Source organism: Cyclopterus lumpus, chromosome 25 (genome assembly GCF_009769545.1).
Source record: "Cyclopterus lumpus isolate fCycLum1 chromosome 25, fCycLum1.pri, whole genome shotgun sequence".
In the NCBI taxonomy this organism is placed as follows: Eukaryota; Metazoa; Chordata; class Actinopteri; order Perciformes; family Cyclopteridae; genus Cyclopterus; species Cyclopterus lumpus.
Window position 1 is genome coordinate 8,896,846 of NC_046990.1, and position 27,990 is coordinate 8,924,835.

Below are 27,990 nucleotides of genomic sequence, written 5' to 3' on the forward strand. Positions count from 1 at the left end.
GTTTAGGATGTTCAGAGGGTGGTGGGTTGACTTCTTTTAATGGCATTGTGTCGATTACACCAGGGGTCCACTGGTTCTCATAGTGTAGTATTAATAGATCTGCTGTCACTTTAAATGGAATTGGTCCCCAATTGTTTGACCCACCAGAAACGTACCATATTTTAAGAATAATTATACACAATAATAAGAACCATTTGCGTTTTTTTTATATCCTGGTCGAGAGACAATCTGGCCACCGCATTCTGTATCTAATTATTAATGCTATGCATAATCCTACTACTTAGAATAACTCCCTTTAAGGAATCATCTCTCTAAGACACGCTGACATGTGGCCCAAGAATGGATGTCCGTGGTTGGGGGAGAGATGGCCAACCACCTGCCCTCGACACAGGTCATAACCAGGAGGTCTGGAGCAGCCTAGAGTCCACCCCCCTCACATAAAGACACGATATCTGTCTCTTATGCCCTTTTCGTGCAGACACATGGGAAAGGGTGGGTGGAGGGGTGAGGATGGTACAAAGCACATATGTCACTTATGCACCATCCTTGAAAGTGGACAGCATGTGAAGGAATGCTTCCCTCTCGTTCGGCTGACTAGTCTGCCGATCTCCCAGGAGAGCGACACACACAGAGAGAGAGAGAGAGAGAGAGAGAGAGAGAGGGGAATACGGAGCAAATCAGAGAAGGAAGAGAGGGAGAGACAGACGAACGGACCCAGAGAAGTAGAGAGAGAAATTGGAAAGGTTGGTTGGGATCAGTGGGAATGAGGAGGTTTTGGAAGCTCATCCCAGTGGAGAGAAGCAGAAGGGCCCTGTAGCACTGCTCTCAATCTGGCCAATGCAAACAGCTGCGGTGCTAACACAATTAATAGCCGGATGAGTTAGTACCAGACACAAGGCCACACAAGCTCCCCGCCCCCAAACACACACACACACACGCTGTATAAACGACACAATGCACCCGCACAAAGCTTGCACAGTAAACTCATCCAGCGTTTGCTCACACATCTTAAATGTAACTATGACACAATTACAGTGTAAAATATGTATAAATACATGCCAATAAAAAGGTTTTTATTTTTCTCAATCAGTAAACCATCCAGCATCTATCATGGCCGCTGGTCTTTTTAGTTTCCTTTCTTTCAGTCAACGTACACACATACCATGCGAGACTGTGGTTGAGGTGTACAATTTGAATTAAGGATAAGTACATGCCCTCTTTGCCTCTGGTTTTGCAAGCGTGAGAGACACTAACAAAATCCATACCTGCCCTAGGAGACCTTTTATGGTCAGCTTCTTTGAAAACAATTTATTTATCAACTTATTGGTGCAGGTTTAATTTGTCCTTATTTATCATCATATTTAGGATTCATTCACTGGTGGAATAAAGTTAATACATTGTCATCATATGGGGCCAGTATTAAAAAAAACAAAAAAAACAGTCATTTAGATCAGAATGATCCGGATAATTAAATCTCCCTTTTCTCAGTCAAGAACCAAAGAGTGTTTCAAAAAGAACAGGAGCTAACTTGGCCGTTGACTTCTATGTAAAGTAGCTAACAAAGCTGGCTTTGTTGATGAAGGTGACTAAAGGTTGATAAAGGTAATTAACCCAAACAAAAACCAACCCAGCATTTGAATATCTGATTTCGCTGTGCTTAAGCTAATGTTAGCTAAAGTTATTATGTGCCTGCCGACACAGCAAACTGTAATAATCATGAGAGACCCTTACCGGCCCAATATTGTAACGTTAGAATCCCCGGACTGTGGTTCTTGGCTCAGCACGGAAACATTTGTATTACTTTGATCAATATCTGCCTCTTTTCTTCAACCTGAAAGAGGTCTTCCTCCTGAGCAAGACCAGGATGCCGGCCCTGCCTCTTTGTGTTTGTACCGGGGCTACATCAATGTAGATGTGCGTGATGAAATCTATTGTTGTCCTCAACTATTTCTATCAGGGATGTAGGGCTTCTCATAAAGTATCATCATGGATGGAGCAGAGAGCCAGCATACTTTTCATTTCTTTGCAATAGAAGAAAGTGTCCAGTGGGCGTCCTGAAAATTTAATCAGTCCTTGAAAGAAGCAGGTGTAGATAAATGCCATTGTAATAATCTTATGCATCAGACATGCATAGAGAGGACATGCCATTCTGAACAAATAGCAGCAGTAGACAGGCCGTATGAAAACCATTGTCCCTGACCTCAGACTCCAGGGGTCCAGGAGGAAGTAGATAAATATTTGAAACTTGAATCAAAAGTAATTTTTCTCTGTCTCCATTCCACCGACAAGCTTTGTAGTAAAACAAGGCCTGGGTACAAGCTGGGACCCACTCTGGCACCAGATAGAGTGTGTGGTGCTGACCATCCAACCCACTTAGCTTGGCACTGGTCCGAGCACAGACCAGACCCCTTTTGCTGGCAGGGGGAAGAGGCAGGCTGTGGGGTACTCAGCTGGTTGAGGTCAAATGCATGTGCACACACACACACACACACACACACACACACACACACGGCCACAAAACACACAGACACTCCAGGGCTGCCCTCTCAAAGTCACATCATTCGTCAGGGACCCCTTAGTTGAATTGAACACTGTTTTTAAATGATATATATATATATATATATATATATATATATATATATATATATATATATATATATATATATATATATATATATTTGTAAAGAGACTAGAGGTATAAATAATGTTGTACTCTAGTAAACAATTTAATCATGAACACAGTGATTGCATAGATATGAATAGTAAATCCTCCTGTCAGACTGTGCGACAATGAGAAGTGTAAAATAAATATTAAATCCAATATGAAACCACATTTGACGACGTAAATGTGGACAAAATCATCTCTGAAACTCATACAAACAATTTTTTTGACCTGCCAGATATCTACAAAAACAATTCGGACTTGGGTGCAGCGCTAATAAACCCATTCAAAAGTGGGCTCAAGAGTGCTTCAGCGCTGCACATTAAACACTGAGCCAGATATCCATATTAACCTTTCCCGTTAATGCCAGCATACTGGGAAAGACAGTGAAAAGAGAAATGGCAAAAGCGCTCTCGGTGCCCACAGGCCAAGGGCATACCCAAACCTCCTGGAATGACAAGACCTTGCAATGACAAGAGAAACCGATAGGTTATATTCACAGAGAATGGTGAGCACAAAGGTCACTAAAATGGAGGAACACAACGCTGTAAACAGAAGCCGTTCTTGACCCGTCCTTTCAGCTCAAAGCTATAGACCTGGCCGACTGGAGATGAGTTGCTGTGTGGAGGAGTTCATCAGCAACGCATGCGAGTGTTCAGGCTAGATCAGAATGCAACTGCAATCAGGTGCACTTTGTGGATGTCAAAGGGAATAGCTTATAAGGCCTTGAACGTACAAGAAATCTCAAGGTCTTGTATATATAAATCATGATGACCATTACTTGATAAATCAAAATGGCTGTTAAAACTGTTAAAAAACAACTAGGGTTGTATAGAATATTTCTTCAAACTCCATTCATAAACGTTGACATGTAAATATCTATAGCATTAGATTCCTGTGGTGGCAGCATAGGATTTGCCTCCAACTCATGTGATCCAAACATGTCCAATAACTTGAGAGCCTCGTAATGTCGAAAAGTAAAGATTGATTTGAAAAAAAAAGAAGAAGAAAAAGAAACAATGCGAGTGGATATGAGAGCTTGCATTTACTGTGCTGGTGCAGATCCAGTCCGTTTGGAACAGGCCTAATGGCCCCCGGGAAGTGCTGCTCGCAGCGTTGTCGAGAGCCACTCATCACTCGTTGACTCCAGGTTAGTGAACAATAGTTCAAAATCTAAAGTAAGTGTATCCAGCAGCAAAAGTCAAATGCAAGTCAATGAGCAACGGCCTGCCCGCTGCAGAGAACATGCTTTAGCCCTGCTCTGCTCGCTTTTTCACCGCGATGAACAAATTGCACCATATTCAACATGTATTGGGGTCCCCAGCAAAACGCCGGCCCCGTGTCAAGTAGATTGGATGAACGGTTCTCGGCATACATGGACAAATACTTACAGACAGGGATTCCTTGTTTCATAGTTAGATGAGTGTACAAAGCAGTTACATACTGGCCTTAATACAAGTTAGCTTGTGGTGTCGGTGTACCATATGGGTAATGGGTGCTGCTGAGGCTTAAAGGCATATTCAATCTCGATTCAAATGCATGGCAGTGGAATAGATTAGCCCTCGTTGAAATTAGACGCGCATGAATGCATAAAAGGTGTGTGCAGCGCTAGCTGTCTGAATGCACAATTGCCTGCATGTGTGTTGCAGGCTGAGGTGGTACCAGGTGAGGTGGCCACACACACACACACACACACACACACACACACACACACACACACACACACACACACACACACACACACACACACACACACACACACACACACACACCTTTCTGATGAAAGCTAGGTACCAGAATAACTGTGCACCCAGTCATCCAAAGTCAAATGCTCTGGTCACCCACCTGCACTACTACTCAAATATGCACTAGCACATACAGGGTGGACCCAACCAGCAGTGTACCATGCTCAAACAAGAGCCCAGTCAGCCAAACATTCACACTGCTCATTAAAGAGCTGTTCATTCCGTTCACAAATGTCGGGCTGTTTCTGCCCGTCACGCGGCCTGCTGGACCTTGCTCCAGATCAAACGTGACACAGGTGGCACAGCAGCGTGGCAACTAGCAGATAGAGCTACAAATAGGTAGCTTCTGCTGCTACACATTTAATAGGGTACAGTGCCTATAGTGTGTTTTGTGTGTGTTGAACTTAGAGCGCGGGAAAGGCATTCAGCTGGGACCAGGTGCTACCTGGGTCCGGCTGGTTAAAGTGGTCACTGCACTGCAGTGAGGGGATGAAAGCAGGTGAAAGCTGTGGCTCTTGTGTTGTAAAACGGCTGCTGTGATGATGGAGAACTGCAATACTAACAACTACGGCACCGACTGACAACTTCACAGACCCCAAGATAAAGTATTTGAACAGAGTCCGACGCTGGTGTTTCATCGTGGGTGATTTTATGGCGATTAATAAGAAGAGCGTCGCCTTACTTCTGGCAGAGCTGGTTGAAGAGGATCTTGGGATTGATTGGGCCTTTTCCTGGTTCCTTCATGTTCTGCAGGAAGAGAAACATGGCCGCAGTCAGCGGCTCTGGACTGTGCAGCGTTACCGTCAACGGACTCTGCAATGTGAAGGGACAGAATACATGCATTTATTTAAAAATGTCAACAGAATTTAACTAAACAGGATCCAGCTGGAACTTAATGCGCCAATAAAAGTTATATAATGGTGTTGTGGGATTTTGTTCCTTTACTTTAAATCATTATTCTATATAGGTCAGAAGTATATATATAAATAAAATTCTAATATTTTTTCTCTCATATTTACGTCATAAAATGTAATCAAATACTTATCCCGTGTAACCTTGAATTCTTGAGTGTATTTTCAAGACAGACAGAATGGAAAATAAGGTGGATTATTGCACGCAACATTTCTGTAATTAATTCAAGTTATTAATAACTTGCAAAGCTGCTTTGTCACTTCTTGACGTCGCACAGGTTTCTGAGGGGCCATTTGTGAAGCTCAAAGTGGGACGCCAAGGGCCATGTTGCCAGTGACGACACAGCCTAACTCTAAAAAAATGGACAGAGGTAGATCGTCGGTGGAGTTGAGGTGGTCTGGGGGGGGATGCAGCAGAGGAGACAATGAGCGGCTGAGACGGCACCCACCTGTCTCCAAAGCTGCCATGACCTCAATTATGCATAACATAATCCTTGACATAACTTAAACAGGTGAGAAAAATGTACCTTCTGTACAGTCGTCGTGAACTGAGATATTACCTAAAGAGACCAAAAGCGTTTTTGTGGGGCATTTTAACATCGGCATTGGCTTCATTGTTCAGCACCAGAGGTTGCCACTTGGGGTCAAACCCATGACTATAAAACGGTTGTTTTGATATAGCTTCGCCGTTTCTTTTGATCTTTACTGTATTTCAATTCATCAAGACTTGACGTTTTTTTTATTCTCTATTCACCGCAGAGGCAGGGCGAGAAAAACAAGATTTCAAGGAAGCACGGGGTTGAGTAACTGATATACAAATGGTCATTTGGTGGGTGAAGTATTCCTTTAAAATGAAACTGAAAGTTGCCCGGAAGCCAAAAACACAAAAAAATAAACTTGGCACAAGAGTCATTTTCAATCAACTGATTAAAACTATCTATATACTGATAATGCATGTAAATGATACAGCAGAGAACAATCGGTCACACAGATACAGCATTGGGATGATCATTTCAAAAGTCATTTGTATTTGTTCAATATATTATTTAGCTTGGAAAGGACGACGGCGTGAACAAAGTAGAAGAGATGGACATCGAACTGTACCACGTTGCTATCGACGGTGGGGCCGATCCTCAGTTTATAGCCTTTGTCCTTCACGTCCTGGATGAGGTCGATGAGCATGTGCGTCTGAGACAGGTTCTGAGGGGAGAACAGAATACATTTTGAGACCGCTTTGGCAAACATTTCATTAACGCTTTGAAGCCGTCCATGCTTTGCTTTGATGGAACTCGGTATTGTTCGTAAGATCAACAACGTTAAGCAGCAGAATTTAATTTACAAAAAACGATTAGATCATGAAATTGGTATAGGCGCGGAGTTCACTGTTCATCTAATGAAAAGAACCAACGACAATTTTGTGGACAAATAAATAAGTTGCAATCCTTCAAAAGATAAACTGTATTCACACTTTGCTTGTGGCAATCTAATGTGGTCAATTAAAATACCCTTGAGACAATTGTATCTCCATTGTAGAAAACTTGTGGTGGGTTCAGTATTCTGAAAGACGTTTTCAAATCCATCTATTATCTGCGAGTTTGAAATGTAGAGAAGATCCTTGGAGAGGAGCCTGAATCCATCAGTCCCTCCTTGTTAGAGGCACATCCATTCCTTCCCTTTCAAGAGATATCTGTTTTGTCACATCCTGGCAATGAAGACAGTTGCTATGGAAAATGCACAATGGAGCTGGCATTGTGGACACACACAGCTCATCCCTTGACAATTATGTGTTTTCACCAAAAAGATTGCAATTTTCAAGGAGACAACACAAACAGACAGGGAGAGGGGAGGGAACACCGCGTAAAGCTGCGCTCACTCACATTTCAAATCGACCGGGAAGGCCCTGGGGGTGATTTAAAAAAAATGGCGAAAAAACCCCCCCCCAAAAAAACAGCTTCATTGTTGAAGAGGCAACGTTGGTTTGCCGTCACCATGACACGAACAGAAAAAAGACTCGGGAGCCTCTATAGCGGTGTTGTATGGTGAACATGCTCTGCGCCAACTGAGTACCACTCATATATGGGGAAGGTGAGCGGCTCCAAGCCGGCATCGCATTTACTGCTGCATTGAATATACTTCAAAATGATCTCAAGGCCAGACTCCTCAGAATCGGCACTTGAGGGTTTTTTTTCCACATTGTAGAGGCGGTGTTTCCCAATAATTACCTAGACTGGGGCGGCCCGCCAAAGTTCATTTTGTCCTGCCGCAGCTAATAATGAACAAAAAAAAGGGAGGGCTAGCTGGCTCTCTCCGGGCGCATTCCCTCAAAGTGTCTGGCTGTCCCTGGGCCGTGAACTTGCTCGCTGCGCCCTCTCTTCCTGCGGCGAGTGACAGAACAGCCTGTTCCCCCGCACAACTGTTAACCAGGGCGTACTGTCCTCTGCCGCGATGTCGGCAACCCACCCGACCCCCTCTGGAAACACGAAGCCCATCTCATTTATCATGCTTTGTGAGTGTGACTTTTTTTTCCGCCATGTCATCACCATTCATATTCATACGACCAATGCGTATATATAATTCAATTATTTACTAGAGCGCAGTAAAAACACTCTGTTACAAGTAAAAGTCCTGCATTCAAAATATAGATGAATATAAATATAAAGTTCCACAAAACGGAAATACTCTTGTAATACAAGTACCTCAAATTGTACTTAAGTACAGTACTTCCACCACTGCTAGAACAAGAGCAAACCCCCTAAAGGGTCTGAGGCCCACCCACTATAGCTTCACAAAATCCTGCATGGGTATACATGCTCATATTGTCTTGTTGAATGGAAATCCCTGTGACTCATTGGGCTATCATGGGGTCTCTTGAGAGCAGGTTATGTGCCGTGAGAAATCCACAAAAAAAATTATGTGATCATGCTTCAGGGTTTATAAGGATACCTTTAATCTTTAGTTTGGTATTTATTTTGACTAATATAACCGTATACGTTTTTTTTTCTTTTCCTGACAGTACTGAGACACATGCACGGAAAGTACTCAGGTTTGAACTAACTCATATTTATACCAACCTGCATGACGGCGTTGAAGAAGCAGGTGTTACCGAGGTTATTTATGCCTTTGACGGGGACCAAGGTGCTGTTGGCGGCTGGACTCTTGCCTTTGGGCGAGTCGGTATATTCTGATGGTTCCTCTTGCAGCTTGATGATCTTGGGTGACGCTCCTGGAACAAAGAAAAACAAAAAAAAAGGTGAGTGATGCCCAGTAGTATAAACTCAAAAGCAATGTACGTATATTGGTGAAACGACTCAAGAGCTATACAAGCCTGGAAATGACAGACACATAATGGGGGCTGCGATGTATGGGCTTTGAAATACACAAAAGATTCAGTTTCTAAACACTGATTTGGCTTTTATTTTGAAGATTATTTTTTTTGGGGGGGGTAATAAGATCCGGCAGCCAAGTTTAAAGATAGAGGTAGATGGTGGCTAAGTTGGCAAACTGTTTGAGATCGAGGGGTAGAAGTCCCCTTCAATTGCGGCGCAGGATACAGAAAGAATTGGGCTTAGCCTTGAAGCAAGACTGTGGTTGGGAGCAGGGTGCTGGGATGGCAGCTGGAAGGAAAGCTGGGTCATTTGGGAAAGCAGATGACAGCTGTAGAAGTTTCCGCTGGTTAGTGAGGAAGGGGAGCGGGGGGAGGGGTAAGAGAGAGAGGGATATGGCTCTCCGGAGCCAGCTGTTCCTGCTGATCAATGAAGACTAACCATAAACAGAAACTCAGACACAGATGGCCTGAATCTGACAGTGACACACAGACTAGAGGAGGTAGTGTAGCTAACAAAAAAACGCCACGATGACTCAATACCAATGACTGTGTTACTGACACGTGCCAGCAGTTTAAGATGTGTTGAGTTGAAGAGTGTTGAAGTGTGTTGTTGAGTTGAAGAGGCGACTGACACGGTTTTAGGTCAAACCGCAACGCCTCGCACTACTCAACAGATAATGTACATTTCACATTTTCTTAATGGATTATGTTGTATTTTCTTTTTTGCAACTGAGCCATTAAATATAAAGTATCTGTCTTGTTCTAATATTCACACCGTCAGCCTACACATTGGCACAGCACACTTAAAGTACAATTAAGTTTAAAAAAACACCCATAATATACAATGTAGAACCAAATACCTGAATCTGCTTTAAAAAAAAAAAAAACAGTACTACAAAAGTCTCCCACGCAGGTCTGACTAAATCTGGATCATTTAAAAAAAAAAAAAAAAAGGGCTCCCAAATGTAACATTAATTTACAGACCATTGCACTTTTAATAATTACGCGACTTCTCACCGCTTTCTCTGTCAAATTGGTAGCTGCAGTTGGGAGAACATGTCCACTGTGTGAAGAACACACTATATACCACTACGACACTTCGTTCAGGGGGAATGACGAAAACGGAGGTGGTGCTGATGGATTCAGAGTTACGGGGAGGGAGACGCGTGAAGCAATGAATGCCAGATAAGTTAGAAGGTGCTAATTGAGGCAGAGAGGTGTTCGCTCAATGTGATGTTGGGGAAGTTTGTCGAATTCAGAAAATCCCGGGCATTTAGCCTCATGCAGGATATCATGGGATTCACGATGGATGACTCAGTGGAGTAATACATGGTCCCTCTGATCTCTATGGCACAACATACAGTAACCTACTGGTATCTACAGGGATGGCGTCAGGACGGCTGCAGAAAATATGCCACATTATTGATATTTGATTGATATTACCGTGGTAGGTACGAATGAACTGTCTTTTATTAGGAATGCAAAAGTATTCCTGTGATTATTGGAAGCAACATTATACAGAGTGAACGGTTTATTTTATATAAACATTGGTTGGGGTAAATGTGAAATACAAATCCAGTTCATTTTTCTACCTTTAGAAAAGGTGAGAAATGAACTCGCGAAAGACTTAAGAGCTTCGTCAGATTTCGAGAAATATTCTATTATGCTGCGAGCCACAAAAGCAACAAAAAGGGTCAAGCATGGCGGCCAGGCACCTCGTATTTCAAGGGCGGCCTCAGAAATCTCACCTGAGCATCATTGAATACTCCGACGCGAGGAGACAGCAGCTGCTCCGTTGCAACTGGATGTCCCCATGACATAAGACAATATTTTAAATGGTTCTTTAATAAAATTCCAAAAGAGGACGAAATATTTTTATGTTGATTAGAAAATGATTACTGTAGGATTACGTTGACTGATACCAGTGCTCTCATTTTCCGAAAGGAGTCAAAGGCTTTTATAGTTAATGATACTACAGGTTCCTTTTGTCATAAGCGGATAAATAAGACATGTCAGTGCAAAATGGCACGTTCTTACAGGGACTGATGGCAGCGCCTCAGGGCCTGCAGGCTGGAGAGATATCAACGAAATACACAAAAAGAGTTTGGTCCATGAGCACTTCACCCATATGAGCCAGTCAAAGGAGCAGGCTGGCAGTGGAGTCACTGGCCTGGACCCGCTAATGTCCAAACTTAGGAAAATTCAATCGAACCGCCAACCCTCATAATCGTCCTAATAACCTGCACCGTCGCTCCATTCTTCTCCTCAACACACGACGGCCTTGCCCTTGAACATATTAAATTCATAGAACCGCTCCTTGTGCAAAACATTGATTGAAAAAGCTATTCAACCCGCAGCGGTAGTGACTCCACTGCCGGCCGGCTAGCCCGCGAGCTTCTCCCTCCTCAAGGCCAGCGACGTTAGCGGAATGTGAACCGTGGGCTCTTCACTCGTGGCCCTGGCAATTAGCATTTTATACACAATCAAATCCGACTCAAAAGGAAAAGGGGATATGAGGGCAACTTTTGCTGCCTGCCGCATTATTGCATCAACTGTTGTGCTTGAAATGTACACAGCTTTTATCTGAAAAAAAAACAACACTGATGAAAAATGAGAAGAGCGTTTATTTATTTTTTTTCCGTCTAAGAAAGGGGGCGAGGTTCAGCTTGTCGGGACGACGTGCGTTTGTGGCGCTCCACCCAGTGGTGCTAAAAGCATCTGGCTCCCTCTGTGCTGGCAACATCTGGAGGCCTATTTCCATCGTCAATAGGGAGCCATAAGGGAGCTCCCATATGTCAGCGCACACACAATGCACGGAAAACAAGTGGGGATGGGGAAAGACGGGCAGTTCCGATCAGGGGAAACAAACTGTGCATTTCTGTATTTGGTGTGAGACTGAGAAGGTGTAAAGAGATGTGCAAAAGAGAAAGTAATTGAGAGAGCGATAGAAAGTGTAAATGTGTACGTCTACTTGTGGTGTTTTTGAGACGAAAAAAAAATAATAAATCAACAGACTTAATGCGACTTGAGTGTAAGGGCTGCGACTGGCTCTTCAGCTGAGAGGGAGCAGAGGAATGAGGGAACTAACTGGGCGGAATGGGGATGCCGATGGACACACTCTGCATCTGGGACCGTCACCCAAGGTAAACAATGTTCAGGGAGCCATCTGGTTGAGACTGGGGAGAAGGGGGCACACGGGGCGGCGGCAGAGTCATTGGGATGAAGGGGGGGGGGGGGGGGGGGGGGGGGGGGCAGTGGGTGGAGGGAAGGGTTGCAACGAGCACAAGCATATGGAAAAGCAGATTTTTCCTCTCCCTGCAGCGGTCGGCGAAGGCGAATGTCACAGCATGCGCTGCGTCCACGCTTGACTGTGCCGCACTCGGCACCACCACCTGGCCCTCCTTGCTCAGCCACCGAGTGTGGGCAGCAGTGCCACTGTGGAGCCTTTCCCCCAGGGCAGAGGAAAAGCGTCACGGCGCTCAGGATTGTCCACATGCACACCAACCTCCTGCACTCCCAGCTCTTTTTCACACAAGGGAGACACAAAGGCCTTGTTTGCTTTTACCAAAATCAGCATTGGAGTCCTTGCAAAAGAATTTTTAAAAAAAAAGAGACAAAAGCTTCACTGAAATCTTTCAAAAAGCACAATATACTGCCATGCATGCGTTTGCATTGTTTTGGTATTTTGTCGAGCTGAAACAAGGGCAACACCAAGCCCTGTGTAAGAGCGTATGAAACAATGCGTTAAAATAAATTGTTTAAATAAATAAAGCAAAAAAAATAAAAGCTGTAAAAATGTGTTTCCCTTTTTTAAAGTGACTTTTTACATAGTCTTGCTGATCAGAGTCACAGTTGGGCTGAGAGAACGTCAAATCGAATGGCCAGTGGGGCCACACACACACACACACACACACACACACACACACACACACACACACACACACACACACACACACACACACACACACACACACACACACACACACACACACACACACACACACACACACACACACACACACACACACACACACACACACACACACACACACACACCTCCCTTCATGCAGAGCAGGCAGTCAAGAGGAAGGCCAGGCAACACCAAATGTCTTATTAATTCACTAATTTGTTGTGACTGCAGGGCACGAAAAGCCCGTTTCCTTGCCATCTGAGGCCAAAAAAAAACCCAGTGCCATGTTACTTACAGACACACACACACACTTTTGCTACCCACTATCTGGCCTACTTTCATGTGCGGTGGTGGGAATAAAGACAGGATCACCCTTGATTACCTCCATGAAAGCACCACCAGGGGACAAGCATCTTGCTGGCTACCGACTCGGCTGAGCTTAACTGACAGTGAACCAACGAATACGGTTTCCAAAAATCAACAACCAGAGGCAAGAAAAACCAGGTGAGCAAAAGGCGCAGTAATCGTACAACACGATATCGCCGACTTGTGCCAACGTGTCTCAGAGGAGGACAAGTCGATGGAGATATCAATCTCGGGAAAGTGAGCCCGGGAGTAATCTAAACACATAACCGTTTGCTACATTTCATTGCTGAGACAAAGACATTTAAAATAAGTATGACCAACATCGGCCTTACTACACTAAAGACTTACAAAACTGAGCCTACAGAGTTGAGGCCAACACACAAATAAATATAGACGCCACGGGTGAAATGAGAAATAAATACGTTGAAAACTTGATATTTAGAACCTGATTTCACACTGTTCTGCCTTGTGCTTTTTAGAGTATGCAATTTTGGGAATAACATATATGTTCTTATATTGTTTCAATTTGCCAGCCTACTAACTTTGCTTTATTACTTTAATATTTATATCCCAGACATGTGTTTGAAAGATTGGCCAGTCCCTTTGTTAAATATAGATATATATAGCTTTTGATTCTAAATGCTTATGAAAAATTAAAATACACAGTATGGTAATACAATGACACTGTACCATAGCGATTGATAACAATTTGACAGATTCCAATGAGAGGCGAGCTCTGGTGCCTATTCAGAACCAACGTTTTAATTTGCTCCACAAAGACTCCCCAGCTGTGTTACAAGCTGGAGTCTTGCTCCCTGAGGTCAATTTGCTTTTTACTGGGACTCTGGTACTTGAGCTGAAAGCCTTGATGGTGAGAGAGCACAGTTAATCGACTTTTTTTTCTTCTTTCTACTCAGAGCTGTTGTTGTATAAAATTATTATGGATTTTGAAAAAAATAAATCCTTGCTGGGGTTCTTTTGTGCTTGGGGTCTATAGTAAAAACCGTACAACAGCAGTTTCCTCTGAAAACATGGCCTTCATACTGAAAATGCAATTTCACAAGCTCCTCAACAGACAACAACCGCCTATTTTGCTGCAACAATGGCAGCCTGCTTCTATATCCATTTGGCCGACCGGTGTGGAACAATTGGTTGGCAGGAAAGGTGACAGGTAATTTAAAGGAGGCAAAAAAGGGGAAAGCTGTAGGTAGCAACTGTCCAGCTCTGGAGGGCCTTTACCCACCAACCTGGACCCCTGTCCACAAATATATGGACAACATAAAACACACGCAAATGACTTCATGCAGTTCTGTTTATCTGGTTCAAAGAACCGGTGCTGTTCGGTGAAACAGCATCTTGAAAGAATGTGTTTGTTAAGAGCAGAACACAACTAGAAATGTGTATGTCTGTCAACCAACTGTACAGTATATCTGATGTATGAATACTTGTGTTTATTTATTGTACTGCGTGATGTCCCGTCTGTCCCTAAAACTCTGTGTGCCTGGGTGTAGCCTATAAAACACAAAAGATAGAGGCCCTCTAAAAACAAGTTTTACTCAGCTATGTAATGTACTTGGCAAATAAAAGATTCTGTTCCTGGGAGAGCTTGTGCTCCCTTTTAAAAAGAATGCACGAGAGTTCAACCGATTATACTTCTAACCGAGAGATGAAACCATTTGCAGTGGCCAACAAACAGAATGATACAGAAAGAAAAGAAAACAGCGTTTGGTTAATGTCAACCTTCTGCGTTTGTGTGTTTGCGAGTGTGTCCACTGAGAGTTAGTGCTCAGCTCCAGCTGTTCGGCTCCAGTCGCTCTGACTTGTTGAGGACCTTGGCTCCCACTAGTGCAGCACACAGGCCCAGAGGTGGTGAGACACACAGCGGCTCGACGGAAGGGAGCGCGGGACAGAAACGGATAGCGATGGAGAGACAAAGAACGACAGGGCAGGAGCTGAGCCCCCGCGCAGCTGCTCTTGTTCTTCAGGGAACCCAGCCGGAAGCATCGCTCGAGCGCCTAAATCCGCTAATGTGTGCAGTCATGCGATGTTGTAGGGTGAGGAGGGGGGGGGGGGGGGGCACCGGGGGACGGATGCAGCACCAATCCCGCAATTCTGAAGCTGTGGCCGAGGGACTGATGGAGGGGGACCAGCCGGACTGGGCCGGGGCTGATGGCACTCTGGTCAATGGGCCAAGCCGAGGCGGTAAGTGAGACCCGAAAGTGGCGATGCACGCCACCCTGAACGGCTACAGCCTAGTCAAGAGGGCCCTTTGCATGCCAGCACTAAGTGGGAGAGGTACAGAGAGGCAGGAACAGAAGGTGTTTGAGTGTGTAAGTATGTGTGTGTGTGTGACGGAGATAATATATATAGATATATATATGGTTGACTGACTGGGAAAGGAGGGCTCAGGGGGCCTGAGTGAGGTGAGAGGACATAAGACTGAAAGTCAGGCTTTCAAATATCAGTAAGAACGCAACCTGCTGCGACAACGCAAATCTTTTACATTATTTGACTGGGAAAATCCTCTAAATCAAGCAATATGCATTATGCAATATATAATGCATAATATATATATATATGAATATGTATATATATGACAGTTGTCATATATACATAGATACATTCTAATTATATAACCATTAGAAGGTATGATCCAAGCAAGCCATAAGCAGCTGAGTAAAACACAGGTGAAGTAGCTGTATCCAGAGGAAATAATGCCCCACGCATAGAGGGGTCTCATAACTACACTGATGACAGGTGAAATACAAGGATTCAGACGACCACCGCCACCAGGGGGAGTAGGTGTACTGCAGTCAATTCCTGGTAGGTAGGTAATAATAAAACACATTGGAACCTATGTGACCAGGTCAATCAATTCATCTGTATTACAGGTCACCTTGGTCAGCAGCCATGGATCTTGTAGTGTACATGGGTCTGCTGCGGACACTAAGACATTAGGCAAGTGAACCATTGCGGTTCACTTTTGCAGATTATTCTAAAGAATTCTGTGCCATTAATATATGATTATCATTACTGGATGTCTGTGTTAAACTCCAACTGGTTTTCTGCTATAACTGACGAGGTTGTTGAGTTAAAAGAATGTTTACACAAAACTTCAAATGGACTGACTTCAGCCTCGCTGAAACTGCAGTAAAGTGTGTCATAAAATAATCTTTTTGTGTCCATCTTTAGAGGCGACAGACCTCCAGGATGTTGCCAAACACCTTACCTGATGTTGCCTTGACAGAGTGCTTTTGTAAAAAGTCCAGGGTCTGAGCCAAAGCCTTCTTGTTGCAGTGTGTGGAGAGCTCCTCGTTACATTCAAAACACCTGTTACAAAGAGACAGGGTTGCAGGCAGACACAGAACAGCTATAAGTAACATATTTTGAGAACTGAATTTATTCGGCTGAAGTGGAGGACCATTTATACACACTATCAAATATAATAATGAAAGTATGTAAAAATAATAGTGTTCTAAACGGCCCTGTAAACTGTGGTAGCAAACACACCAACACACAAGACGCCCACGCCTATTGATCTCTATGTAAGGCCACACACTGGCGGCATCTTGACACGTGTCACGGCGGGTTGACACAATACGGTTCACAATAAAGAGATTTCTCACCAGGCCTTCCACGTGCTCAAGCTGATGGTGATGCAGTGAGACTCTGGATTGAAGGCCTGGTGGTGCCGGACAGCGTGCTGGATCCCTGAATGGTTACAGCACTGTAAAAGAATTCATTTAAATGTGTTTAGTTAAGAGTCTTTGTGAACAAGCACAACATATCAAAACGCACGTGCCCATGTTTAAAGACCACGGCTCATTTCCACCTCAATGAAGCCACATTTTCACTATACAATACACTGTATGTGTGTGTGTGTATATGCATGCATCTCCTAAATTGATTTACAAAGGCCTTTGTCTAATTAAAACAACCATTTTTTGTGTAACTATTATATTTTTTTCATGTAGAAAATGCAGGTGTATTTCTTCAAATTGAAAGAAATTAGAAGATGGTATGTGTGCTCTTTTTAGTTATGTGCAATAATTGTGTAGGTTAAATTCACACTAAATATGTTGGTGGCTGAGACAGAAGTGAACCGTATCTGCTTCCTTTTACATATGCACAAAAGTAAATACACATAAATGAATCAAAACAACCACGATTGTCACTATGTATAATATCATTGTTAAACAATTCTTACCTGGATACCACACTTTAAGCACACCAGGATGTCATGGGAGGCTGCTGGCTCTCCATCGATCATGGTCCTCTCCTTTAAGCACTCAGAGCACACCAACCACACGCTGGCGAGCACTGATTTCTTCACCGAGCTCAGGTCCACCGCCTTACTCACATGCTGGCAAGTCAACCCTGATAAAAAAAGAAAGAAATGACCGATCTACCTTCCCATCCCTTTTAGGGACCCATGTCAGCTTCTGAATCATTTAGTTTTGAAAGGGAGACGATGTGCTCAAGATTGGCTGTAAATTACATGTGGTGGGACAGCGCCACAAAAAAGAGGATAAAGATAAGATGTAAGATAAATTCCCCTTTATGGATATTTCACTTGTAACAAAATAGACAGAAATTACAAAACAATCACTGTTTAGTTAAAACCAATGCAGTTATTTCAATACTGGAAACAGCCAAGGGCACTGGAAGCATGTAATGTGTAAGTCACTTGATGAACATTTTTACAAAAAGTACTATGATGTGGCACACATAAGTACCCTGCTTTGGGATTATAACTAAAGAGGTAAGTCCACTCACTATTCACTATAATAGCACTCACATCAAAACTCACAGCCCCAACTTTACCAGTCTGGTGCTGGTGACTCACCACTGACTTCATCTGAGGACTCCTCATCTCGAGGTCTTCTCGGCTTATTAGTCCGCTTAGTCATATCGGCGGCTTTCAAAGAGAAGGGGTCCTTTAGCCGCATCTGGAGCTCTTGAATAAGAAGAGGACAAACGTAGGTCTTACTATACAAGATTAAACTACTTTGATAGAACTGGGTTACAACACAGACACATGAATGTTGCAGACGCTACTTTTTGTAGCACACATATACTTTGAAAAACAGTGCAGTCATGAGTATCTGTACAGTAATCCACTATAGTGGATCTACAATGAGTATGAGAGACATTTTTAAGCTATATTTTGAGGACTGTTTTTGCTCGAGCATCAAGCTCAGATAATCTCGGAGCTCAATTAACACAGTCTTCATTTTAAGAAAAAGCTAAATTAGCCTGAATTTCAATGAAGTCATCTTTTTAAAAATCTACTTGAATGACTGGCTTGCCCATACTTGGTATCTTCACTTGGATAAAAGTCCTGTCCTGCTGCCATTTTCATTGCTTCCTCGTTTTTTTTGGGGGGGGGGGGGGGGAGATTTACACCTTCAGTCTCGTCTTTAGCAGGTGAAACACTGCTCAGGTTGAATGAGAGCGTTCCACTGTTTGAATCTTATATTCCCATGGTAGCCATTGGGTTTAAAATAATGATCCTACTGCAATTTCCTCATATGGGGGGGCTGTATACATTTGACAACCCCCAAGCATCTTTACAGCTGAAAGTCACCTATGCCCTCATATTGGGGGGCCCTGTATACATTTGACAACCCCCAAGCATCTTTACAGCTGAAAGTCACCTATGCCCTCATATTGGGGGGCCCTGTATACATTTGACAACCCCCAAGCATCTTTACAGCTGAAAGTCACCTAGCCCCAGTCACATTAACGTCACCATTGCACAGGAGCACGGAGCCAAAACACATAATGTGTAACCGTCCATACGTATATCGACGATAATAAACTATATGAAAGATAACTATTCAGTTATGTGGAATAACACGATTAGGAAGCATCAATCTGCACCGACAATCCAATTTAGGTAAGCATAAAAGGCATAAATGGCGTGTATCGAATATATTTAAACAAATGAACAACTTTTCAGCAGTTCGACTGGGTGAAAAAGCAGTATGCACTCACCTCTTTATTTTAGCTCCTATGTTGACTGTGTTAGCTAACCTGAAGCCAACAGTGAGATGTCAACTCTTCCTGGCTAGCAAACAAGCTAGCTACATTAGCTCGTCAGGATAAATAAAACATGAACATGTGTGTTTTATCCAACAACCCACGGAGATATTAAGGCATGTCAAAGAAAAGTGCCGTGTACCGACAATAACGGCACAATTATCTTAGTAATTGTTCGTTTTTTCCTTTGACTTTCAATTCTTTTTCCAGCTTTCGGTAGCATCAACTAGCAAACTAGTCAACATGTGACGCACTACGGAAGCTCAGTTTGGCCGAACGCTGCATTCACGTACAATGGAAAATTTCCCAGAAAAGGCAAAGCGTCAGCTTTCAACGTTTTGTTATGTTTATGAGACCAGATCTGGAAAATATTACGGTCCACAACTAAGAATACGAACGTAATAATCGTCACTTTTTAGGTGATGTGAAAATTAGCGTTATCATCAACACATGTATATTTTGTAGATATAACTAAGTCCAGATCATAACAGGTGATGTTATCAATACATAAGTATAATGTGTTTATTCAGCGTGCAGGTAAACTCAGTAGCCCGAGGCGCGGCAGACTACTATTGCCAGACTACTACTTGCCAGACTACTACTGCCTCCTGATACATCACTGGTCAGATGTGGACAGACGCGTCATTATCACTATTCCGTCTTTCCCATGAGCGTGAATGCATCATATATTATGCAATTGCTACTTTTTCAAGTCATTAGTTACAGATTCTTCGGGACAAATAGCTCCTATTTGTATTGATTATGGGTTAACCTTTGACATATCAGGTTAATGGCGTTTGCACTCGCTAAGAAGTGAAAGGAAGGAGTAGTTTGTCCTTCTGGGGATCCATACCTCTGCGCATGCGCATGTCAATGTCGGCAGGTTGAGCGTGAGTAGCGAATGTTTGTTCTAGTAACGGTGGCTGTCGCACGTAGTGTTATTGCGTACTGTCGGGTTTATGTGGACGAAGTGGTCATATAGAGCATAGTGTGTGTAAACTAATCACATGGCTCTCAGAAGGTGTTGCGGGTTTGCGGGGGTCGCTCCGCGGCTGTTATGGAACAGTGCCGTCCTGCCTCGGGCTTCTGCCCCCGGACGAACCCCTGCGTCCAGCCTGGTCAACACTCCCCACGGTCGCAAAAGTGAGCGTTGCCGTTGTGGCGTCGTCTTAAATTTGCAGCGCTGCTGCTGCCCAGGTGTGGGGCAATGTCAGCGTGAATGTCAGCCGGGTGGACTCACGGTCACGTTTCGACATTGTCTCTCTCTCTCTCTCTCTCTCTCCTCCCCCCCCATAGCGTAAGCCTTTCTGATAATGCCTGTTTTCGTCTTTCAGCCGCAGGGTCGCAGCCCCGCGCGTTCAGCTCTGCGCCTCCGAGCACGGATGTGAGTTATGAGCAACTGAAGCAGCTTCTGGCCGGCCGAAAAGTTGTGGTTATAGATGTCAGGGAGCCCTGGGAGCTCAGGGAGTATGGCGTCATCCCCGGGTCAATCAACGTTCCCCGTGAGTGTTGTTTTTCCTGCAAGTTCATATACACTTGGTGTTATTGGCAAGGGATCTAACGCCATGCCCAGTTGTTTGTATACAAATGTGGTATCCCAATAGTTTATGTTATACAAAGGCCTTTTTTCATTGGGGGAGAAATGCTTCAATATCACATTCCCAGTCAAATTACGAATATTTCAACACGAATGGCACCAGCAGACATGCTGCACAACTCTCTATAACCCTAATAAGTATCTTTATAGATTTCAAGTTCTACATGGCCACATGCTGACCTTGTCTGTGCTTCTTTGACTTTGCAGTGGGACAGGTGAACACTGCCCTCCAGCTGGGCCCGGAAGAGTTCAATGAAAAGTATGGCGGTGAAATGCCCCAGCAGACGGATAACATTGTGTTCACCTGTCTGGCAGGGGTCAGGAGCAAGGCGGCACTCAACACGGCCGCGTCGTTGGGATACAAAGAGTGAGGCTCCTTGCCTGTCACAATCTTGCTTCTCACCTCATTGTCAAGTCCACAAATTATTGAACGAGTCATGTATAGGAAGTGTTGATAAGATTTCTTGTTATTGTTCGTAGTCAAATGTGTTTTTTTCCAGTCAGAGCCAAGGCTCGAGTATCACTACGTTGTTATATCTGAAGGTTATCTCTGTTATATTTCATACAGTTTTACCAGCTTTAGATTATTGTAACTGTTGTTGCACAATGCCAGCCCATCATGCAGTGCTCTTTTGAGAGCCGCCACATAGCACATGCAGAGTGTTACTTTTAATAACGGCACATTCAAACACAAATGCAGTTCCATTTGTGATGCGTTTCTATTCTTGCAACGTTCCATGGACCTTTCTTTTTTTTTCTTCCCTCCGTTTCAGTGTTCAGCATTACCTGGGCGGATGGCAAGACTGGGCGAAAAACGAACAGCAGAACTGATCCAAGGATGGCAAAACTGGAAATATATCATTTAAAAAAAAAAAGAAGCTTTTAACTGAGATCAGACTGGCAAGCGAGAGTGCTTCACAAGACGTCTTGTAAAGTTTTTTTTTTAAGATGTTCATTCACTCGTCTGTTGTTTCCCTCATCTGTGATTCCCAAAAACTGAAACCAGAGGGCTCAACACACATCAACAAGTCCCGTCTGCTGCGAAAGAAAACATGTCTAAACTACTGCAATATTACTTGAAGTCACTCGTAATTTATCTTCCTCGTGGAACTATTTATAAACCCTTTACGACTTCTAAAGAGACACACGTGTATATATATATATATATATATATATATATATATATATATATATATATATCCTGTAATTACTCTAAAACTATCATACTAATATCAATAGACAATAAGGGTTTTTTGTTTCTCTACATTATCTATGCAAATGACTTTCCCCTATGTGCTTATGAGATCAAATGAAGTCCATGCCCATAGATGCATCTGCAGTTGTGGCCAACATACAATAAATAAAATTATAGTTTTGATTAACGGTGATGTCTTGTTTGTGTTTTGTCATATATTTGTTTGGGTCTTTTAAGAAACGGTGATATGCACAGGGCGGCTTGCTGAAGTGACAGCTGCTGGGACCGAGATGATCTACGGTATTGAAGGGCTGTGTCTAATAACCACTGGGTCTCAGTCTGAATTTGCCACCCACCCTACAGGGAACAATAACAGCTTCCTTCGTCATCCACGATAATGAATGTGTTTGTTTTCAACGGAGGAGACTACCTCAACTACACTATGTCGGCAGCTGTTGGGAACCTTGTTCCTTATTAATTTATACCCTTTTACAGCTTGAGCTGAAAGTCCAAACGGGACACACACACACACACACACACATGACATTATTGCGATCAGTTCCATCAGGATGTCTAAATCACCCCATAAAACTTAGAGGCAGCTTGTCAATGCTGAATCATTGTCACTGAATGGGAAACTGACCTCAACGTGACTTTACCAGAGGCATGAGTAAATAATCTGGCTCAGAGGCGTTAATGCCATTTGTGTTCATATTATAAACAGTGTTCTCCCAGCAAGCAAGGTAACCCCCTCTAAAGGATTGTACATATTCATATTTAACTGTTAAAGCAGGTCTGTGAGTCTAAACCGTGTAACTACACCCTATCATTTGGCCTGTTAGATTATTAAGACAACACAAAAAGCAATAAATGACTCCATCTGAATTTTGTGTTCTCCTTCGCAATTTTTGGCTTAATAAAATACAAATTAGACGTGGAAGGTGGGGTTGTGTCAGCGTTTCAAGCGAGGCTTCATAAATAGGCCTACTGTAATAGAAAATACCTCAACGATGAGTGGCGCTATTTGGTTGCCACATAAAAAGACGGATCTGGTCCGCTGGAGATGATGGATTGTTCACGTGACTCATTCCACCTTTTCACAAGAAAACTCCCACGCTGCTGCAAGATCGGAGCTCTCGGTGGAAAGGAATAGACGCGAGCGTAATCCATCAGGACAGGTTGTCACAGGAACAAGTAAATTAAAAAGCATTTCTATAAATGTGCTGAAACAGCAATATCGTCTGGCTCTTGGACAGTGTATAATGTTTGTGGGTGCATGTGTGTGCGGCGTAGCCTGGGTGTTGGCTTTCCTATATGAGGGTTAATGTTGCCGGTATTTCATGTTTACAGTAAATATTAGGAACAGTGCAGCGATTACTGACCCCTGACCAAGTGACCCTGGAGGTGTCAATAGAGAAGAATCGCCTTCTGAACAGACCAGAGCACTGTTTTCTCCCCTCATATCACATGTGCCATGTCAACCATAAACTCCAGACTACCCCCTCCCTCCCTCTCCTTGTATTCTGCCTCCTTATTATCCCTCAGCGGCAGTTAATTGAATTTTCTTTTCTCTCCCCCCCCCCCCCCCCCCCGAATACTATGGTTTTAATATGTTGAAAACACATCAGACAAATAAGTGCTAATTTATGTCAAATCCAGCTGGGGCTCTTTGTTCCTCCGCGGCTGCAGCCTCATCAGGTCACCCTCCAGCTTCGGCTCAGCATTCAATTAAAGCCCCTCGTCCCATCAGAGCAGATCACGTCAGTGTTGCACCTACTTGCTGCTGCTGGACCCTGCCTGCCTGCCTGCCTGCCTGCCTGCCTGCCTGCCTGCCTGCCTGCCTGCTAGCTTGCCTGCCTGCTGCCCAGTGCTGTAGTGGGCAATAAGCCGGTGGATGTACACTAATCCCAGCGAAACCCATTGTGGTTCTGGTAAAAGGGAGACTGATATGATCACTCTCTGTGTTTTGCAGAAAGACTAATGGGTGATGCCGTCAGCCACTATAACAGCCACGCTCTGCTCCTCACAAGCTGCTGGCAGATATCTGAGCGGCAGGTCAAGCCTGATTTGGAGCGGAGGCTCGACATTCCCCAGGTGTGGGCTCATGAACTGGGCTGCCTTTGACAGAGCTGGGGGTATGGCTGACAACGGGGCAGTATAAAACCTGACACTGGGTTGACAATCAGGGAGTGCAAACAAGGTGGAGCGGTGAAGTGAAGTGCAGCAAACCGCAGACAGGCCCTGCTTTGAGCATTTTCCTTCATCTCCCATCAGCGAACCAGAGGAAACACGGTCACTGCCGCCGCCATGAGCCGCAGCCCGGAGAGGATCTCGTCCTACCGCCGTCACTTTGAGGACAGCAGCAGCTCGTCCTACCAGGTCAGGGTGTCCAGCCCATCCCCCACCAGGAGAGACGCCCGTCATGCCTCCGCCGGTTACTCCTGCAGAGCCGGGGCCCGCGGCATGCGTGTGGAGTCAGTGGGACGGAGGACCGCCTCAGCTGCACGCAGGACTCGCATGGCCGGAGCAGGGTAAGCTCTGTCAGCTCCAGTGCCTATAGATGGACAGATGTAGGGTGTATGAGTAAGAGTGCTCTACAGTTAAATTATTATTTGTCAAAAACTAACAAAAATAACCTTATGGGAAAGTAAGTTCCTCTATTTGCTCATGAAATGCCATCTACCGCTTCTTCAAATGTCTCCTTGGCCCACGGGGTAACCTTTCAGGGTGAGTGTGGGAGCCATGGTCTGTGTTGGGCCAAGTGGAGAAGTTCCTATGGATCTGGATGTGGCTGCAGCCGAAAACCAAGAATTCCTCAACACCCGCACAACTGAAAGACAGGAGATGATCGTCCTCAATGACAGACTGGCTGTATACATTGACAAGGTAAAACAGCCAATATATATATATCTGTCTTATATGTGTTAGTCCTGGACAGGGAACACATTGTGGTGTCTGGTTCAGAAGCACTCAAAATCGTTAATGTTTTTTTTTTTTGGTGCTCACAGGTGCGCTCACTCGAGCAGCAGAATAAGCTTCTGGAAACGGAGATCGAGGCCTACCAAAACCGCTTTGAGAATCCATCCGGTCTGCGCCTCCTGTATGAGGAGCAGCTGAGGGAGCTGAAAAAGATCGCCGACCAGATGAGAGTTCAGCGGGTGAGACAGAATTCTCCGAGCCGCACATCGCCCCCGGTTTCTCCTTTTACGTTTCAGACGCTCAGCAGAGCGCGAGGACTGAAATTCTTTGTTTTCCGGCGAGGTTTTACACCTCACTGAGCCGTAGCTGAATCCATCCAAGCAACGATACAGGACGTCAACTTGGTGTTTTCAAGGTTCCTTACCTGGTAGCGGGCTTATTCCTGGCAGGCAATTGGAGAGGTGCCTCGATGTGTTGAGGTGTCATGGAGTACAGCTGTCTTCAGCTATGTTTTATGCACAGATGAGATGGCTTGATAGTATATCTGAAGACACACACACACACACACACACACACACACACAGGAATGAAGTTAAGATATAAAATGCAAAAGTGGCTGATCTCCATTTTGCACACACCCTCGCACGCATCTTCAAATCTAATAGACGACGATATTACTTCCGGCTTCTTGGTTTTCAGGACATTTCCTTGGCGGCTAAGAAGTCCACAGCTGCTCAACTGGAGGCAATCAAAATCAGATACCAGGAGGCAGTGGAGCTGAGGAGGAAAGCTGAGTTAGACATCGAAACCTTCCGTCCAGTAGGTTGCATATAATTAGCCGATATCGAATTAATTTGACAGTCCCAAACCCACATGATAACCGTGGCGTGTGTTCCTCAGGATGTTGACAAAGCCACCTCCTCGCGCATTGCCTTGGAGAAGAAGCTGGAGCAGATGGAAGTTGAAATTGAATTCCTCAAGCGGGTCCATCAACAGGTGAATACTATCGTCACGTGAGAAGTACATATATCGAGTTTGCCGTCCATTTTTGTATTGATGACCGACGATTTCCTTTTTCCCCCAGGAAATCGAGGAGCTCATGAATCGGATCTACTCGGCTCACGCATCAGCTCAGAGTGCATTCGCCCTTCCTGACCTGGCAGCTGCTTTGAAACAAATCCAAACGCAGTACGATGACATCGCAGCCAAAAATCTGAAGGTAAAAATAATCGCACATTAGCACGGTCTGAGGTCAAGTTCTCTGTGTTGTAGATTAAATTCAGGTCATTAAATTCATTCCCTATTTTTAGGAGATGGATTCATGGTACAAAAACAAGTTTGAAGATCTGACCAGTAAGACGTCAAGGCACGTGGATAGGGTTCGAAGCGTTAGAGATGAAATAGCAGGTGCCAGAAAGGACGTGAGTATCCAAAGTGAAAAAGGAATTAATGAGGCTTGATTGCCAAGCGATATAAAAATGACTATATTCATTCAAATATCTCCAGATCCAAAGCAAAGAACGTGACTTGGATGCCATGAGGAGCAAGAATGAAGCTCTGGAGGCCAAGATCCGAGAGACACAAGAAAAGTACAAGAAGGAACTGGAAGACCTGCAGGTACAAAGATCGACTCATATAGTCCCAGGCTGCAAACTGGCTCTCACCAGAGTCAATTGTGAACACATACACGTTTCATGCATGCAGACACAAAGCCACAACAATAATTAATTAGTAACAGTTAATATTATGGTTATGTTAACCTAATAGGCTCGGATTGAGGCCCTGCAGCTTGAGCTGAAAACCACAAAGACTAAAATTGCACTGCACCTGCGCGAGTACCAGGACCTTCTGAATGTCAAGATGTCTCTTGAGATTGAGATTACAACATACAGGTGAAGGAAAAAATACTGATAGTTGATGTAGAGCGATAACATATTTGTCAATATTTTTTAACATTATTTGTAAACATGTTTGTTTTTTTTCTTCAGAAAACTTATTGAAGGAGAGGATCTGCGACTCTCTGACATGATGCAAACCCTGTCCCTTACCAGCTGTAGCATGGGCGCCATTGGTGGTGGGATGAGCTTCAGTGGAGGAGGAGGAGGAGGAGGAGGAGGAGGAGGAGGAGGAGGAGGAGGAAGCTTGGGGGGTGGAAGGGGTCACGGGATGATGGGAGGTAGTGGTGGAGGTGTTGGAGGCATGGGGATTGGAGCAGGAATGGGTGGGGACATGGCTCAAGGCAGTGGGGCTGGAGGAATGAGTGGAAGAATGGGTGCTGGTGGTCCGGATGACAACAAGGGTCCTACTGGAAGGACAGGAGGGGCAGACATTAGTGGTGTTCATGGATTGGGAGCTGGGGTTGGAGGTGTAGGAGCTGGTGCTGGGGGGGGTGGGTACTGATGAAGGCAGGGGAGGAGTGGGTGCCGGAGGAATGAATGGTGTTAGCACTAGTGCTGGCATTGGGGGGGTAGGCACTGGGGCTGGAGGTGTGGGCAGTGGTGCTGGAGGTGTGCGCACTGGGGCTGGAGGTGTGGGCAGTGGTGCCACAGGTTTGGGCAGTGGTGCTGTAGGTGTGGGCACTGGTGCTGGAGGTGTGGGTGTTGATGGAAATTTGGGATTCAGCACCGGAGGCAACGGTGAGTATGGTGTTGGAATGGGTGCAGATGGTGGCACTGCAGGTTTGGGTGGCATGAGCGGCACTGGCATGGGGTTTAGTGTAGGAAATGGCGGTGTTGGTAGAGAGACGGGTGATGGGATTGGCAGAGGCAGAGATGGAGGTAAAGATCGTGGAATGGGTTCTAATGGGATGGCTGGCGGAATCGGAGGCACTAGAGGAAATGAGGATGTCGGGGGAGGTGTTGCACTGTCAGGCCTTGGTGGAATGGGGAAGACTGGTGGAGGAATGGGTGACACTGGTGGGGCCGGGATGGGATATGGATCCAATGGTTATGATGGCAACAATGAGCCCTACGCAGAGCAGGCTGTGGAGCTGACGGAGAGGAGGACGGTACTCATTAGGTAAAGGTACCATCAGGTATTTTTTTCTATTTCTTACATTTGTATCGCAGCAGTAAAACTCAGAAAATAAAATCAGACATGCCAATGCTTAGGAAAGAAACTATGTAAAGTGTTTGAACCTACTTTTAGATTCTTGAGCCCTCTGCATTTTTGGTCCTCCCCTACAGAACGGTTAAAAATGAGGATCAGGTGCTGGAAATGGACCACCAGGAACAGACCTACATCATCTCCGGTGCAGCCGACGACTCCGACGAGGAATGAGCAGCATGAATTCCCAATTGACCTCCCCTCGCCCTTAAA

General features: G+C 44.6%; 3 protein-coding genes across 9 annotated transcripts in view; 2 read left to right on the forward strand and 1 right to left on the reverse strand.

The window, feature by feature from the left end:
* usp45 (ubiquitin specific peptidase 45) overlaps positions 1-19,251 on the reverse strand; it is a 32,370-nt gene extending 13,119 nt beyond the window's left edge. For 5 of the 6 annotated variants that reach the window (XM_034528652.1, XM_034528651.1, XM_034528653.1 and 2 more), the window contains exons 1-8: positions 18,917-19,251; positions 17,766-17,876; positions 17,127-17,296; positions 16,546-16,646; positions 16,149-16,249; positions 8,390-8,541; positions 6,423-6,518; positions 5,090-5,220 (exon numbers count right to left, since the gene is read on the reverse strand). In XM_034528652.1, coding sequence (XP_034384543.1) covers positions 5,090-5,220; positions 6,423-6,518; positions 8,390-8,541; positions 16,149-16,249; positions 16,546-16,646; positions 17,127-17,296; positions 17,766-17,868 — 854 coding nt within the window. In that variant the 5' untranslated portion in view covers positions 17,869-17,876; positions 18,917-19,251. Of the gene's footprint in view, positions 1-5,089; positions 5,221-6,422; positions 6,519-8,389; positions 8,542-16,148; positions 16,250-16,545; positions 16,647-17,126; positions 17,297-17,765; positions 17,878-18,916 lie in introns of those variants that run through there. The other variant, XM_034528655.1, reaches the window with a different exon arrangement.
* A 430-nt stretch (positions 19,252-19,681) lies between these two features.
* On the forward strand, positions 19,682-21,703 carry tstd3 (thiosulfate sulfurtransferase like domain containing 3). 2 transcript variants are annotated; one of them, XM_034528658.1, is made up of 5 exons: positions 19,682-20,104; positions 20,296-20,463; positions 20,766-20,925; positions 21,332-21,422; positions 21,501-21,703. In XM_034528658.1, the coding sequence occupies exons 1-4, from the start codon at positions 19,969-19,971 to the stop codon at positions 21,387-21,389; spliced, it is 522 nt and encodes a 173-aa protein (XP_034384549.1). In that variant the 5' UTR covers positions 19,682-19,968; the 3' UTR covers positions 21,390-21,422; positions 21,501-21,703. The 2 variants fall into 2 exon arrangements, with proteins under 2 accessions (XP_034384549.1, XP_034384547.1); XM_034528656.1 differs by having other exon boundaries at positions 19,683-20,104; positions 21,332-21,419; positions 21,498-21,703.
* A 2,357-nt stretch (positions 21,704-24,060) lies between these two features.
* On the forward strand, positions 24,061-27,951 carry zgc:172323 (uncharacterized protein LOC564165 homolog). Its single transcript, XM_034529024.1, has 12 exons — positions 24,061-24,284; positions 24,480-24,639; positions 24,762-24,911; positions 25,372-25,491; positions 25,573-25,668; positions 25,757-25,891; positions 25,983-26,093; positions 26,179-26,289; positions 26,440-26,564; positions 26,661-27,065; positions 27,124-27,690; positions 27,858-27,951. The coding sequence occupies exons 1-12, from the start codon at positions 24,061-24,063 to the stop codon at positions 27,949-27,951; spliced, it is 2,298 nt and encodes a 765-aa protein (XP_034384915.1).
* Positions 27,952-27,990: the final 39 nt, after the last annotated feature.

What these genes read in the sequence shown, in the direction of transcription:
- tstd3 (XM_034528658.1), top strand. Translation starts at nt 19,969, where the DNA reads ATGGCTCTCAGAAGGTGTTGCGGGTTTGCGGGGGTCGCTCCGCGGCTG. An exon ending in CACTCCCCACGGTCGCAAAA is followed by an intron (nt 20,105 to 20,295) that starts GTGAGCGTTGCC and finishes TTCGTCTTTCAG; the next exon opens with CCGCAGGGTCGCAGCCCCGC. An exon ending in CGGGTCAATCAACGTTCCCC is followed by an intron (nt 20,464 to 20,765) that starts GTGAGTGTTGTT and finishes TTGACTTTGCAG; the next exon opens with TGGGACAGGTGAACACTGCC.
- zgc:172323 (XM_034529024.1), top strand. Translation starts at nt 24,061, where the DNA reads ATGAGCCGCAGCCCGGAGAGGATCTCGTCCTACCGCCGTCACTTTGAG. An exon ending in ACTCGCATGGCCGGAGCAGG is followed by an intron (nt 24,285 to 24,479) that starts GTAAGCTCTGTC and finishes GTAACCTTTCAG; the next exon opens with GGTGAGTGTGGGAGCCATGG. An exon ending in ACCAGATGAGAGTTCAGCGG is followed by an intron (nt 24,912 to 25,371) that starts GTGAGACAGAAT and finishes CTTGGTTTTCAG; the next exon opens with GACATTTCCTTGGCGGCTAA.